The 15,689-nt window shown below is 36.2% G+C and overlaps 1 protein-coding gene across 1 annotated transcript; it reads left to right on the top strand.

Moving 5' to 3' along the window:
• The first annotated feature begins 5,628 nt into the window (after nucleotides 1–5,628).
• LOC108485159 (uncharacterized) lies at nucleotides 5,629–15,302 on the top strand. Its single transcript, XM_017789002.1, has 3 exons — nucleotides 5,629–5,792; nucleotides 5,910–6,265; nucleotides 15,214–15,302. The coding sequence occupies exons 1-3, from the start codon at nucleotides 5,629–5,631 to the stop codon at nucleotides 15,300–15,302; spliced, it is 609 nt and encodes a 202-aa protein (XP_017644491.1).
• The last annotated feature ends 387 nt before the right edge of the window (nucleotides 15,303–15,689 follow it).

The following is a 15,689-nucleotide window of genomic DNA, read 5'->3' as shown; positions in this document are numbered from 1 at the left end:
GGTTCGAGCTTTTTGGGGCTTGCCGGTTATTACCGACGATTTGTAAAAGGTTTCTCAACGATAGCCATGCCGATGACGGTTACTCCAAAAGGATGTTAAGTTCGAATGGACGGAGAAATGCCAAAAAGTTTCGATCAATCAAGACTTATTTGATGAAGCCCCAATTCTAGTGCAACCCGAATCGCAAAGAGTTTGTCATCTATAGTGACGCCTCCTCCTTGGGTTAGGTTGCGATTGATGCAAGAAGGTCGAGTTGTGGCCTATGCATCGAGGCAATTGAAGCCACACGAAAAAAATTATCCGACCCATGATCTCGAATTGGCGCCATCGTGTTCGCCTTAAAGATTTGGCGACATTACTTATTTGGTGAAAGGTGCCATGTGTACTCGGATCACAAAAGTCTCAAATATTTGATGACCCAAAGAGACTTAAATCTGCGACAAAGACGTTGGCTTGAACTGTTAAAGGATTATGAGCTGGTCATTGACTATCACCCGGAAAGGCGAATGTGGTTGCGGATGCCTTGAGTCAAATCATTATTCGCTTTACAAGCGATGAACGTGCACTTGTCTGCTCGATCCGATAGTGTGTTAGTAGCTGAATTGAAAGCCAAACCACTATTGATACCTCAAATTCGAGAAGCTCGAAAAGTCGACGACGAGTTGGTCGCAAAACGGCCGAGTGTGTTCGAACAAGGACTCGGAATTTCAAGTCGATGATGACGATTGTTGGAGGTTCAAAAGTCGTCTGTGTGTTCCAAAGAATTCAAAACTCATTTCGATAATTCTGAATGAAGCCCATTGTAGCCGAATGACAATCCACCCGGGGAGTACGAAGATGTACAATGATTTGAAACGTCGGTTTTGGTGGCATGGTATGAAGCGAGACATCTCTGACTTTGTTTCGAGATGTTTAATATGTCAACAAGTGAAAGCGGAACATCAGGTGCCTTCAGGATTACTTCAGCCAATCACGATACCCGAGTGGAAATGGGATCGAGTCACAATGGACTTTGTATCCGGATTGCCATTGTCAGCAGGTAAGAAGGATGCGGTTTGGGTCGTGGTAGATCGATTGGCTAACTCTGCTCACTTTGTCCCCGTACGTACGGATTTTTCAATGGACAAATTAGTCGAATCGTACGTTTCTCAGATTGTGAGATTACACGGGGTGTCTATTTCCATCGTGTCGAATAGAGATCCGAGATTTACCTCGCGATTTTGGAAAAAGTTGCAAGAAGTTTTGGGTACCAAGTTGCATTTTAGCACCGCCTTTCACCCCCAAACCGATGGTCAATCCGAGTGGATAATTCAGATACTTGAGGATATGTTAAGATGTTGCGTCCTCGAGTTTAGTGGTTCATGGGAACGGTATTTGCCGTTGATTGAATTCGCTTACAACAACAGCTTTCAATCAAGTATTAAGATGGCACCCTACGAGGCCTTGTACGGTCGTAAATGCCGTACACCATTGATTTGGACTGAGCTTGGTGAAAGCAAGATTTTCGGGGACGAAAATTTCTTAAGTGGGGGAGAGTTGTGACAGCCCAAAATTGACCCTAGTCGGAAGGTGGTCTCGGGACCACAAAACCGAGGCATAAAAATAATTTAAAATTTATTTCGATGCCTATAATATGTGTGTATTCATGTATGACATTTTTTGATGATTGATTTAGTGTTATAAAGGTGAATTTCACTAGAAAGGACCTAGTAGTGAACTTTGAAAGTATGATGGGGAAATGTGTGATGACTAATTAAAGCATGCATGCAAAATAATGGACTTGCATGTCAAATTCCCCTTTGTACAAGTGATGGCCGGCCATGACAAAGAGATATGGGCTAAACATGTCATGAAACATGTTTTGTTGGGCATTAGGGAGAAATAATAAACAAATAAGCATGGGTAAGAAAAGAATAAAAAAAAAATGTGTGTGAGTGTGGTAATCCCCCCCTTGCCGTGAGTTGAGAAAGAAGGAAGAAAAAAATTTGTTGTGTTCATCCTTTCTCATCTTTTTGGCCAAAAATCATAAGGAGGAAGAAAGAGGATTTTTGCTTCATGCTTGGTTTAGAAGAGATCTAGAAGGCGATTTGGCTAAATTGGCATCAAGATTAAGGTATGTATGAGGTTGTGTTAGGAGTTTCATGCATGTTTTGGTTGCTAACTTGATGTGCATGTTAGCCATGGCTCAAATCTTTGTTATGCCATGGAAATGGTATTTGGCCAAAGTTGTTATGGTGATAAAGCCATTGCATGCTAAGTGTGAAGCTTGATGATGATGCATGCAATGATGGATTGTCTACTCATGACTAAGATTTTGAGTTTTCTTTTGTTTAACCATGATTGAAGTTGAAAAGGGCATGATTGTCATATTCGCCATGATGCATTCATGAGCATGGTTCATGCTTCTTGCATGTTAGTTAAAATTTGTGTTTTGGATGGCTATGGACACCTTGAAATTGCCATGCTCATATATGTATATATATGTTTGCACATGATGTTTTGGTTGTGAACTAAGTGATGAATATGTTTGTTTAAAGAAGAAGATGTTGAAGAATGATTGTGAAATTGCAAGCACATTCTACCTAGCACACATATGAGTGCTTGATGCTATAATATAAGTTTTGAGCTACAATATGCAAAGCATTAACTAGTAAAATGCATGCTGTTTTTGTGAGGTATTAAGTGCATAATTGGCCTCAACATGGACATGAATATTCGCCTTGGGTAGCCTATTGAAGGCCTTAGCTTTTCCTTGATGCTCGAATGAATTGTATTGAATTGCTTGATGTAGTATAAAATGTGCATGACCATTGTGTATTCAAGCTAAAGGGTGGCCATATGACCATTTAAACTCCTTGTCATATTCGCCATAAGCTAGCACAATGAGGTTTTAATAAATTGAATTTGTTTGAATTAGCTCAAGAGCTTAGAGGGCCACAATTGGACAAGGGAAGGAAAAAGTGATCGAATAGCCGTAAAAGCCGCTCGACAACATCCGAGGTAAGTCCTCAAGAAGTGACCTTAATTGAATTATGTGGAATGAAATATGGATGTATTGATTATTGATTTATGTGTATGAGTATTCGAATGATACCCGGCTAAGTCCCAAGGCGATTATGCTAATGATTATAATTGTGTTTGAGCCTTAGTAACTGAAAATGAAATATGTATGTCCAATGATTATTGATGTAAGTGTGCATGAGAAATTGAATGATATCCTGCTAAGCCCAAGACAATTATGCTGGAAATTATAACCGGTTAAGACCAAGGCAATGGTGCTAGTGGCTATATCCGGCTAAGACCAAGGCATTCGTGCGAGTCATTCTATCCGGCTAAGACCAAGGCATTTGTGCAATCGTGATATCCGGTTAAGTCCCGTAGGCCTTGGTGCGGGTTACCATATCCGGGCTATGTCCCGAAGGCGTTTGAACGAGTAGCTATATCCGGTTAAGCTCCAAAGGTATGTGATTTGAAAATTATAAGCTTGCTGGAAAATTTCAGCTAATACACTTGTGAAATTTCCCAATAACAAGGTAAGTGAGGTGTGTGCTTTGCGCGCTAGGAGTAAGAGCTTATGCATATCCGCTCCTATGATGGAACGAGTTATCGGCCTTAACGAAGCCGTTATTTGTGTATGAACCTAAGAGTTGGGATGGTGAAGTAAGTATGATTATGTGAATGTGTATTAGTGAAATGATGTATTTGGTTATGAGAATGTAATGCTTTAATTAAAGCTGATTTTATTCCTTGAGACTTACTAAGCATAAAAATGCTTACCCCGTTGCTTTGGCTCTCTGTCTTATAGATTTTGCTCGATAGCAATCGGATTCGGGATCATTAAAGTCAAGTCATCCACACTATCAACGCCTCTATTTTGGTATAAATTTTGGTTGAACTTTGAAATGGCATGTATAGGACTACCCCTTGTTGGTTTAAAAATGTGGTGATGTATATGTACGCCATGCAAAACGGCTCGTAAAAGTGAAGAATGAACTTAGACTATTTGCGGTTTGTATATATATATATGGTGTCATGATGTGACTATGAATTGGAAATGGGAATGTTGGTCACATGATCAGCCATTGGCATGGTTAAAATGATCATATGTGGAGCTATGTATGGCAAGACTAGTTGGTTCATGGAGACTACAAAATAGGTAAGACCTACCTTAAAAACAGATGCTGCCAGCTGCAGTAACGTGAATGTGAAAAATCACCAAAATTTGTAGGAATGGTATTAAATAGTGAATCATCTATGTAAATGAACCTTGATTAGTCTATTTTCATATGGAAGAAATGAAATGGTCATAGGAGTTACTTGTTAAGAGATATTAAAGCTATTGTGAGACAGGGCCAGAATGGTTTCTGGGTCCCCTGTCGAAACTTTAAAAATTTACTATAAATTATCCAGAAAGAATTAGGAGTCATGCCTTATATGTGCAGATTCCATTTTGAGTCTAGTTTCATTAGAAATAAACGGCACCAGTATTAAAGCCCTGTACAGAGAGATATTCAAGTTGTAACGCGCGAAGGTCAGAGCAGTTGATCCCTGTAACAGGGGTGAATTTAACTAATAAACTGTACCAATTGGCCAGACCAAAAATTCTAGAAATAAATCCATGGATGGATATATGAGTCTAAATTCAGGGAAAATTTACGAAACCAGTTTCTGATTTTTGAAACTCGAGATATGATTTTTAAGGCGACAGTGACGCAGTTTTCCAGCCCGACTGGAAATGTCAAATTGGTGAGCAAAATATGTGGACTTGACTTGTTAACCCCTCGTGTCCGACACCGGTGATGGTCTCGGGATCGGGGTGTTACGCTGACATCGGATACGGGTAAGGGGTGTTACATTTGAGGTATGGTTTAGTCGATTCTCAGACTAACCTAGCGTATTTGAGTCTAGCTATACATGCCATACGTATATATATATATATGTAAATGATAATGTGACGACTCCTGACAATATTAGAATGTGTTTTCATATAGCAAATGGATCTCGATAGAGCAATGGTAAATGATGTAGAAAGTAACACACCTGCTCCAGCGGAAGGAGTGAAACTGTCAATAGCGGAAAAGAAAGCAGAGAGGCCTTTCTCTATATGATGAACGCATGGTATATGGAGTTCGTTTGAACGAACCCGAACGCTCAACCTCCCCCACCTCCCCTAAATCCTCAACCTGCACCTGTGATGCCTCAACATATGGATTTCATGAGATTTGCTAGGACACTTGTTGATAAAATTCTGAAACAAGGTGCCGGGGAATTTAGGGCAAATGCCATGATGACCCTGAACGGGCAGAGTTCTGGTTAGAGAACTCGATACGGGTGTTTGATGAGTTATCGTGTACACCCGAGGAGTGCTTGTAATGTGCCATATCCCTATTGAAAGATGCAGCGTATCACTGGTGGAGAACGTTGATATATGTAATACCACTAGAGAGGGTTACTTGGAAATTCTTTCAAGAGGAATTTTGAAAGTAATACATTAGCGAAAGATTCATCGAATAGAAGCGCAAGGAATTCCTGGAATTGAAGTAGGGTCATATGACAGTTATTGAATATGAGAGAGAATTCGTTAGACTCAGCAAATATGCTCGGGAGTGCGTACCCTTTGAAGCTACGATGTGTAGAAGATTTAAAAATGGAATCAATGAGGATATTAAGACATTAGTAGGTATTCTTGAGTTGAAAGAATTTATGGTACTTGTTGAAAGGGCTTGTAAAGCCGGAGAATTTGTTAAGGAAAAGAAAAAGGTCGAGTCTAAGGCAAGAGATACAATAAAGAGGTACATGAGTAAGTCATTGCCATCTCAGTCTAAGAAATCTAGATAGATGTATTCTCGTTCACATGTGTCGGCTGGGCATTCATATGGGAATTGTAGAAAGTAGAATTTGGGTTTTAGATCTCAGCCTACATTTGTGGCAAGTGTGGGTAACGCTAAACCTTTCAAGGCTGATTGCCAGCAATGTGGTAGACGTCATTCTGGCAACTATAGGGTGAGTGAAAGATCTTGTTTTAGATGTGGTTCTCTAGACCACTTTATTAAGGATTGTCCCGAGATGATGGAAAAGGAAAGATTTCAGAGTCCAAGACCGAGTGGCACAGCTTCTAGGGGAAAACCCTCGAGAAATGCCGGGAACGGGTTTAGCAGTAAAAATGTGACACGAGATACAACAGTGAGGTCCGAAGCTAGGGCTCTGGCTAGAGCCTATGCCATATGTGCATGCGAAGATGCAGCTTCTCCTGATGTGATCACTGGTAAATTTTCTCTCTATGATACTAATGTTATTGCTTTGATAGACCTTGGCTCCACTCATTCGTATATGTGTATGAAATTGGCATCTAGTATGAATATACCTGTCGAGTCTACAGAATTTATAATTAAAGTGTCTAACCTGTTAGGAAAGCATGTGATAGTTGATAAAGTATGTAAGAAATGTCCTTCGTTGGTTAAAGATCATTATTTTCTGGCTGACTTAATGTTATTGTCGTCTGACGAATTTGATGTCATACTAGGTATGGATTGGTTGACACTATATAAGGCTATAGTGAATTGTAGACAAAAAGTTATGGAACTGAAATATGAAGATGATAAGATTCTTCGGGTTGAATCAGATGATGCAGATAGTCGCCATTGATGATTTCTTCAATATTTGCTCAAAAATACATGAGAAAAGGGTATAGAGCTTATTTGGTATATATATTGAATACAAAGGAATCTGAATTGAAAATCGAACCAGTGCCAGTTGTGCGCGAGTTTGCGGATGTATTTTTGGAGGAATTTCCAAGGTTGCCTCCAGTTAGAGAAGTTGAATTTGGTATTGAGCTAATGCCAAGGACAACACCTAGCTCTATTGCTACATATAGGATGGCCCCGACTGAGCTAAAAAAATTGAAGACACAATTGCAAGAGTTGACCGACAAAGGTTTTGCGAGACCAAGCTTTTCACCGTGGGGTGCTTCCGTATTATTCGTGAAAAAGAAACACGGTTCCATGAGATTATGCATTGACTATCGGCAACTCAATAAGGTGACAATAAAAAATAAGTATCCTCTTCCAAGGATTGATGACTTGTTTGACCAGCTGAAAGATAGACTTGAGGTCTGGATATTACCAGTTACGCCTTAAAGAGTTGGATGTGCCTAAGTCTGCCTTTAGAAGAAGGTATTACCACTACGAGTTTCTAGTTATGCCATTTGGATTAACGAATGCTCCTGCTGTGTTTATGGATTAAATGGACCAAAATTTTCTGCCATATTTGGATAAGTTTGTTGTAGTTTTTATGGATGATATTCTGATTTATTCTAAAGATGAGGCAGAGCATGCCGAGCACTTGAGAACTGTTTTACAGACTTTGAGGGACAAACAGTTGTATGCCATGTTTAGTAAAAGCGAGTTTTGGCATAGAGAGGTTGGGTTCTTAGGCCATATTGTTTCAGGAGATGGTAATACAAGTTGATCCCAGTAAGATTTCTGCTATTGTCGAATGGAAGCCACCAAGGAATGAAATTGAAGTTAGGAGCTTTTTTGTAACGCCCCGAATTTAGGCCTAGAAGTATTAGGTTTTGAGCAGGGGTGTAGTTAGAAGACTGCATATAAATATTTAATTGTGTAAGGAAATGACACAATTGAGTGTTTGACTTAGTGGTTGTGTGCTCTGGAAGTGTCTGGGAAGTCATGGGTTCAAGTCTTGGCTTCTACAAAATGTTGCTTTTTAAGGATAAAACCGGATCCTTTCGATTTCTATATCACAAATAGACTTACGAAGTTGTTCCAACTTATTGATTTCCATTAACTAACCCTAGATCCTTGCCCCTGAAAAATGGATGTTTCTCTTCGAGCTCCATCCTGTACTATTTACATTACAACCCAACAAAAAGACGGATTATAATAGAAAAAAGGATGTTGAGCAAAAAGCACCTTCATTTCTACATAACGGAAAGTGGTGGGTTTTGACATCCACAACTGATCATGTCCTTCAAGTCGCATGTTGCTTTCTACCATATCGTTTCAAATGAAGTTTTACCATAACATTCCTCTAGTTTGGAGCATTGATTCAATTATGGAATCATGAATAGTCATTGGTTCAGTCGATACATAGTAATCTATCTATACTTTCTATATGAAATCAATTTCCTTCTCTATGCTATATGAAATAAATAAATAATTTAGGAAGAAAAAGCCTCAATAAGAATTCAAACTACCCCATATTGTATGATTGTGCAATGCAATATTTTTTATTTTTGAACTTTTATTATACTTTTCTATTCTAATTAAACTTTTCGATTCTAATAAAAAAATAAAAATAAAGAATATCATTAATAATAATATTACGAAAATACTAATAATATCACGAATATTCTAAATAACATAAATAAACCAATCTTTTGAATCTACTGCATCTTCAAATAACCCGATAAATCAAATAACTCGGTAGAATATATCCAGAATCTCACAGCTTGTTCGAGTGCCAATCTTAAGAAATCATTAAAAATCAAAAGCAAGAATCACATTTTCTCCAATACTTGACTGTTAGAAAGAAGGTTATTAAAAACAAAAAAAGAGCAATTTAGATTCGGATATGGTTATTCGATATATAAATAGAGTATGCTCGGGACGGAAGGATTCGAACCTCCGCATAGCGGGACCAAAACCCGTTGCCTTACCACTTGGCCACGCCCCATTTAGATTTCTATTTGAAACTACTAAACACTAATATGGGTATTCCTTGTTCGTCAATTCCAGTTCCAAATAGCTATGGAATAGATTCTTGCTACGATTTTTGCACGTATGGATAGAGAATTAAATCGAATTTATTGATCATTACATAGAATTCAATTAAGATATTGTATGAAAGTATGATTCCTTCTATTCTCTTGTAAGAATTGAAGGCTTTTTGATTGGGTGAGTTCAAAGAAGTATTGTTTAGTCTGCCTTATTTTCCTTTCTTCATTTTTTTCCTTATATCAAAAAACATATTAATAACTCAATCAAAATTATCTTCAAGAACAAAATTTTGTTATGCTTAATATCTTTAATTTGATCTATATCTGCTTTTAATTACGCCCTTTTTCGAGTAGTTTTTATTCACCAAATTGCCCGAGGCCTATGCTTTTTGAATCTAATCGTAGATTTTATGCCGATAATACTGTTCTCTTTTCCTCTTAGCCTTTGTTTGGCAAGTCTGTAAGTTTTCGATGAGATCCTTAATCTTGTCCTAGAAAAATTCATGAGTGATTCAAGAAAAAAATTCTAACAATTGAAAAGATCGATAAGTCTTACACTAGGAAAGAACCCTCAATTCAAAGATTGAAATTCTTGGATAGCCCTGATAAATCGGGATCATCCCATTTCCTCATTCTGACCCTTTTCGCCGAAGAACCCTATTTAGATTAGAGTCTGCCACAATATATAATTGTTGGTATGAAAGAATTTTTTATATATAATTGTTGGTATGAAAGAATTTTTTTTGTAATGAAAAACTCAACTCTTATTACAAGTGAATTTCTGAAAATTCTTTTGGATTTCTAGAAATTCTAGAAATCACTTTATTTCTTGGTGTCAAAATCAAAACAAAATAGGATATGTGGTATAAAAACGGGGAATCTATTCTCTTCTTTTTCCAAAAAAATGCTCTTGGAGATTGTGTAATGCTTACTCTTAAACTCTTTGTTTACACTGTAGTAATATTCTTTGTTTCTCTCTTCATCTTGATTCCTATCTAATGATCCGGGACGTAATCCTGGACGCGAAGAATAAAAAGGAGAGTTCCTTGCTTCATTTTTAGAAATGGTATTAGGATTTGATCTATTCCACTACCAAAACCGAACGGAAAGAGAGGATTGAACCCTCGGTACAAATAACTCGCACAACGGATTAGCAATCCGATGCTTTAGTCCACTCGACCATCTCTCGAATTGAGAAAAGATAATTACTATGTTACAAGATGCAAAAGAAAGGCTTGAAAAAGCCCTTTTTACTTTGTTATATAGATTATGTTATATAGATTATTATTTATCTATATAGAGTATTATTAATCCATAGATATATAAATTCTAAATTTTATTATTATTATATAGATTGATTATATAGATATATCCAACTTTTCTATAGAGATATAGAACTTTTATCAAGAATTCCATTTCATTTATATTATATTCTATATCATTTATATTTTGAAATAAAACAAGGGCTCTAAAGAAATATCTCAAATAACAAAAAAGAAAGAATATCGCTTTGATTTCGCATAAAAGGGACTTTTTAATTTCCAATTTCACGGACCGCCTGGTCAAGACCTACGGCTCATTTTTTATTTTCAACTCAAATAACTCATTTTTCTATGATTCTGCGATCCGGCTTGTTGTAACAAAAATATCTTGTTATTGCATTGCATCAACAATCGAAGCGTAAGAAGTCCTATTTCGTTCCTATTATATAGAATCAAAATATTATTTCTATTCTTTTCTTTCTTCCTATTTCTTTTTATTTCCATTTATTTTCTATTTTACTAGAATAACTAGAATAAATAATAATAATAAACTATGGATTTTTGCACAATCCATTTTTATGTTATTTATGTTATGACTAAGTCCTTTTGTCGAATCCTATCTATCAAAAATCCTATAACACAAGTCTTCTGACAAAAGGTGACAAGGCCCTAATTTTCATTTTCAGGATTTTTTAGGCTCCTATCTTGTAATCCTATCTTGATTACGCCCAATTCCCCTGTTTGACAAAGGGTCCCTTTATATACATATACAATAAATATACAATAAATACAATAATCGCATTGTAGCGGGTATAGTTTAGTGGTAAAAGTGTGATTCGTTCTATTAATCCCCCTAAGAGTTAAGGGGTCCCTCGGTTTGATTCATATTCCGAGCAAAAACTTTATTTCTTAAAAGGATTTAATCCTTTACCTCTCAATGAAAGATTTGAGGAAGAATATACATTCTCGTGATTTGGATCCAAGGGCCAATTAAATTATATATTATATATAAATATAATTTTAAAATTATATTCTAACTAAAAATTGAAAAATTGGATTATGAAATTACGAAACATAATTTTTTTTCAATTGGATCAATACTTCCAATTGAATAAGTATGAGGAAAAGATCCATGGATAAAGATAGAAAAGTGTATTTCTAATCGTAACTAAATCTTCAATTTTTTGATGGGATAGATTGAAGCAAAATAGCTATTAAACGATAACTTTGGTTTACTAGAGACATTTACATCTTGTTTTAGCTCGTGGAAACAAAATGCTTTTCCTAAGGATTTTCTCAAATAGAAATAGAGAACAAAGTAACTAGAAAAATTGTTCTATTCTAATCCCACTCTTCTAGAAGGATCATCTAGAAAGCGAATTGTTTTGAATGCATTCGACGTAAAAGCTAACATAGATGTTATGGGCCAAATTCTTATTTCATTTCGTTCTGCCTTATCTTTATCTCTTTATCTTATTTATATTCTATTTTATTTATTTCTTTTTTATTTATCCATCTTCCATAAAGGAGCGAATGAAACCAAAATTTCATGTTCGGTTTTGAATTAGAGATGCTAAAATAATGAATCAACGTCGACTATAACCCCTAGCCTTCCAAGCTAACGATGCGGGTTCGATTCGCTACCCGCCGATATTCAATTCTATCTATTCTATCTATTTGAATATTTATTATTCAATTCAACGATGCATTAGCATCGTTGAATTGAATTAATAAATCATAATTCTAACAATTTTTCACATGTTCATTAGTTTTTCCAACCAAGAGAAAAGAAAAACCGAACAAGAGAAAAAAGTCAAAATGTCAAAAATCGTAATGAAAAGCGTCCATTGTCTAATGGATAGGACAGAGGTCTTCTAAACCTTTGGTATAGATTCAAATCCTATTGGACGCAATTTTGAATCGATTTCTCTATATTCCATTAAGTTAGAATTTTCTATTTATAATTGTTCCTGAAGTCGAAAACGTTCCATTTGGTCCTGAATAGCGTCTTTCAAAAGCGTTTCCGCTTCCTTAGTGAATGTCTTGGTGGAAGATATGATTTCTTGGAACTGAGGTTTATTCGTTTTTAAGTAATAGGTAAAGACCCTTCGATATAAGAATCTGTATCTATATCTACTAAATTCAACGGTTTCGCATAAAAATAAAGCAAATAAATAAACGAAAGAAAATAAACAAATGAAAGAAGGGGGAAATGAGGGAGAAAGGGGGAAGGAGGGGCATCCTAATGAGATCCTAATCTCAAGACACAAAAGGGGATATGGCAAAATTGGTAGACACAAAAGGGGATATGACAGAATGAGCCTACTGGTCTAGTGGATAATGGCATGTGGGGTGTGCTAGTGGTTTGAGGTTCGAATCCTGCTTGTGAAAATGGGGATTATTTTTTATGGTTGCCATGGGAGGAAGTTGTGTTTGACCGAAACACCCAGAGTTTGAAAAAATTTGAATGGGTTGTTGTTTGCCAAATTTGGGGAGTGAAAAAGGGGATTTTTGGTTGTTAAGTTTTTGTGAACAGGAGGGATTTTAGGAGGAAATAGGGGAATTCGAATTTGGTGGAAGTATTGGTGTAACAGTTCAATTTTGACCCTGTCGAAATAGTAGTTTCGGGACCACAAATTCGAGTTTGAAAAATATTTTAATATTATTTTCTGTGTCTGTGATATGCGAATTTACATTTGTGAAATTTCTGTGATTTAATTTGTCTGTTTCTGTGCTTAATTATGAAAAATGATTAAATTGCGTAAAGTATAAAAGTTGAGTGCTAGATGCTAAAGCACCTATTTGGCTTGGGTTTTAAAATAAAGGTCCTTGTATGTCAATTGGACCATTGTACTAATGCATGGACAAGTATGGACATTAGTGGAAGGAATTTTTATTTGTTAATTAAAGGGCAAAATTGGAAAATGTATATTAATGTATATTATAATAAAATGAAAACATGAAATTGGCCATATTATCATGCATATAGCTGAAAATCAAAGAAAAAGAAAAAGGAGAAATCCATTTTAGGTTTCGACACTTTGATTGCTTGATTAAGGTACGGTTTTAACTCAGTTTTTGATAATTTCTACGTTTCTGTGATCGTTGCTTCGTGTTCTTCAAAACCCATATCTGAATTTCTGTTTCTGTTAAAGATTTCATGAAATGTCATTGTTGATATCATGAATTTTGTAATGTTTTTGAATGAATTATAAAGGCTTGGTAGATGGTTCATAAGTTTTGTCTTAAAGTTTTTGATGAAATCGAGCTATTTGGACTAAATTGTGAAAATGAGGTTTTGAAGGACTAATTTCTGAATTAAATATGTTATTTGGGTTGGTAAGGAAGTCATGTATATTCAATCAAGCTATAGTCTTGGTGAATTTTGCATATTTGTGGTTTTGTGAAAAATAGACTAAATTGTCAAAAAGTGAAAATGTAAGGGCTAAAATGTAAAGTGCACTAAATATGTGTATATGGATTAAATTGAATGAAATGAATTCTTGAATGGTTGAATTTGTATTGTATTAGATCAAGAACAAAGAAAATTGGACTTAGATCAAGGAAAGTCTAAAATAGTTGAATAGTCGACTTGTTTTATCCGAAATCCGTCCGAGGTAAGTCAAAATACAATTTCATGTTAAATTGAAATAAGTTCTGCACATATAAACTATAATCTGTATTGGATGACCTTGAGTGCCTGATGCATATCTTTGGAGTAAAGTATGATAACATATTAATATCTGAAAAGCTTTGTATGCTTCTAAGAAAAGCTGACATTTGTCTGAGACATCGTGTAAGACCGTGTCTGGGACATAGGCCTCGATTGAGATTTTCGTATAAGACTATGTCTGGGACATCGGCATTGTATCTGATTTCGTGTAAGACCCTATCTGGGACAAATGCATCGACATTGAATTACATGTAAGACCACGTGTGGGACGTCGACATTGTACTTGTTTATGAGCATCTATATCGTTTTCGACCCGTCTGATGATAGCGTACGAAATCTTAGATTGGGTATATGAAATGTATAACCTATGCGGTACGTTTGTATCGTACTAAATTTTTGAATATGAAAAACTCTATCTCTATGAAATATGTATGGAAATGAAGCATGACATCTATGCAAACAAAAGGTGTATGGTTAAGTTTATGAATTATTCTATGAAATGGTTATGAATCTATATGGGTGAATTGTAAATATATGCTTTAGTAGTTAGACCAATTGCATTTGGCTTAGTAAGCTCTTTATAGATTACTCTCTGTTTGTTTACTGTCTGTTTTATAGTTATCGTAGCTATTGAAGGCTCGGGGATAGTCGAGGATCGTCACCACACTATCGATCTCATTTTGGTACTTTTGAAAGCATACATATTTTAAAGTATGGCATGTATAGGCTAGAAGGTCTATGTATATAAGTTTTGTTGTGTATATATTATGCCATGAGAGTTGGCTAACAAATGATAAGTTTGTGTATAGTTTTGGTGTATGCTTGTAATATGTTAAGTTCTAATGTGTTTCGTTTATTCTTAAGCATGGAACTATTTGGAATTTTTGGTATGAATGTTGTATATTATTGTTTGTAGGATTGGACCCATTAATGGGTGGCAAATTAGCTTAAATCAAGCTTGTATAGTGTCACACGGTCAGGGGACACGGGCTTGTCATGTGGCCGTGGGCTAAAGTCAGTAGCTACCCAAGATCACACGGCCATAGCACACAGGCGTGCCTATTGGCCGTGGGTGAAAGTCAATATGGTTACCCTGTTTTGGCATGGCTGGTTCAAAAGGGTGTGTCTGATGCCTGTGTGAGGCACACGGCCTGGTTACATAGGCATGTGATCTCAACAGAATTGAAGTATTTTCTATGTTCTTAATTTTATGAATGTATTTAGTTTAGCTCTAACCGTTCTTAAACGTATGTTTTAGGTTTCATAGACCATCTTAAGATATGATTGCTCATGAAATGATATGAAACAATATTTGTGATTTTGAATTGGTCTAAAATGTTCTGTCTGTCTGGTAATGCCTTGTAACCCTAATCCAATGTCGGTTACGGTTTAGGGGTGTTACATTTTATTGGTATCAGAGCTATTGTTTAGTTGGTTCTAGGACTACCATAGCGTATATGAGTCTAGCTATACATGCCATATATCTGAATCTGCGATAGTGTGATAACTCCTGACTTTGAAATGTGCTTTTATATGGCAAAAAGATCCTGATAGAGCTGTAGCTGACGATGTTGAAAGTAATGCGCCTGTTCCTGTGCAAGGGACGATGCAACAAATTCTAGACCGGCTATGAGTAGCCGTGATGGTGAGGCTAAGCAAGCCTTTTATCAAATGATGAATGAATGGTTCACACAATACATTAGAACCAATCTGACTAGACAACAACCTCCACCCTCGGTTAATCCTTCTCAAATTCCTAATATGCCACGAGTGAATCTGGTATGGTTGAGTTGACCACCGGTTGATAAGATTAGAAAGTATGGGGCTGAAGAATTTCGAGCTACAATGAATGATGATGCTGAAAGAGCCAAATTATGGTTGGAAAATACGATACGAGTGTTTGATGAAATGTCTCTGAGTCTTGAGAAATGTGTTAAATGTGTCGTTTCACTTTTGAGAGATACGGCGTACCATTGGTGGAAAGCTTTAATATCTGTAGTCCCGAGTGAATGTGTCACTT

Source organism: Gossypium arboreum, chromosome 6, assembly GCF_025698485.1.
Source record: "Gossypium arboreum isolate Shixiya-1 chromosome 6, ASM2569848v2, whole genome shotgun sequence".
Lineage (NCBI taxonomy): Eukaryota > Viridiplantae > Streptophyta > Magnoliopsida > Malvales > Malvaceae > Gossypium > Gossypium arboreum.
Note: the sequence above shows the minus strand (reverse complement) of the source record. Positions and strands in the feature narration are given on the sequence as shown.

Bases quoted from the DNA above. Each gene is read 5' to 3' on its own strand.
- LOC108485159 (XM_017789002.1), top strand. From the start codon at position 5,629: ATGTGTAGAAGATTTAAAAATGGAATCAATGAGGATATTAAGACATTA. The intron at 5,793-5,909 runs GTACATGAGTAA...TTTGGGTTTTAG, and splicing joins GCAAGAGATACAATAAAGAG to ATCTCAGCCTACATTTGTGG. The intron at 6,266-15,213 runs GTAAATTTTCTC...TATGGCAAAAAG, and splicing joins TTCTCCTGATGTGATCACTG to ATCCTGATAGAGCTGTAGCT.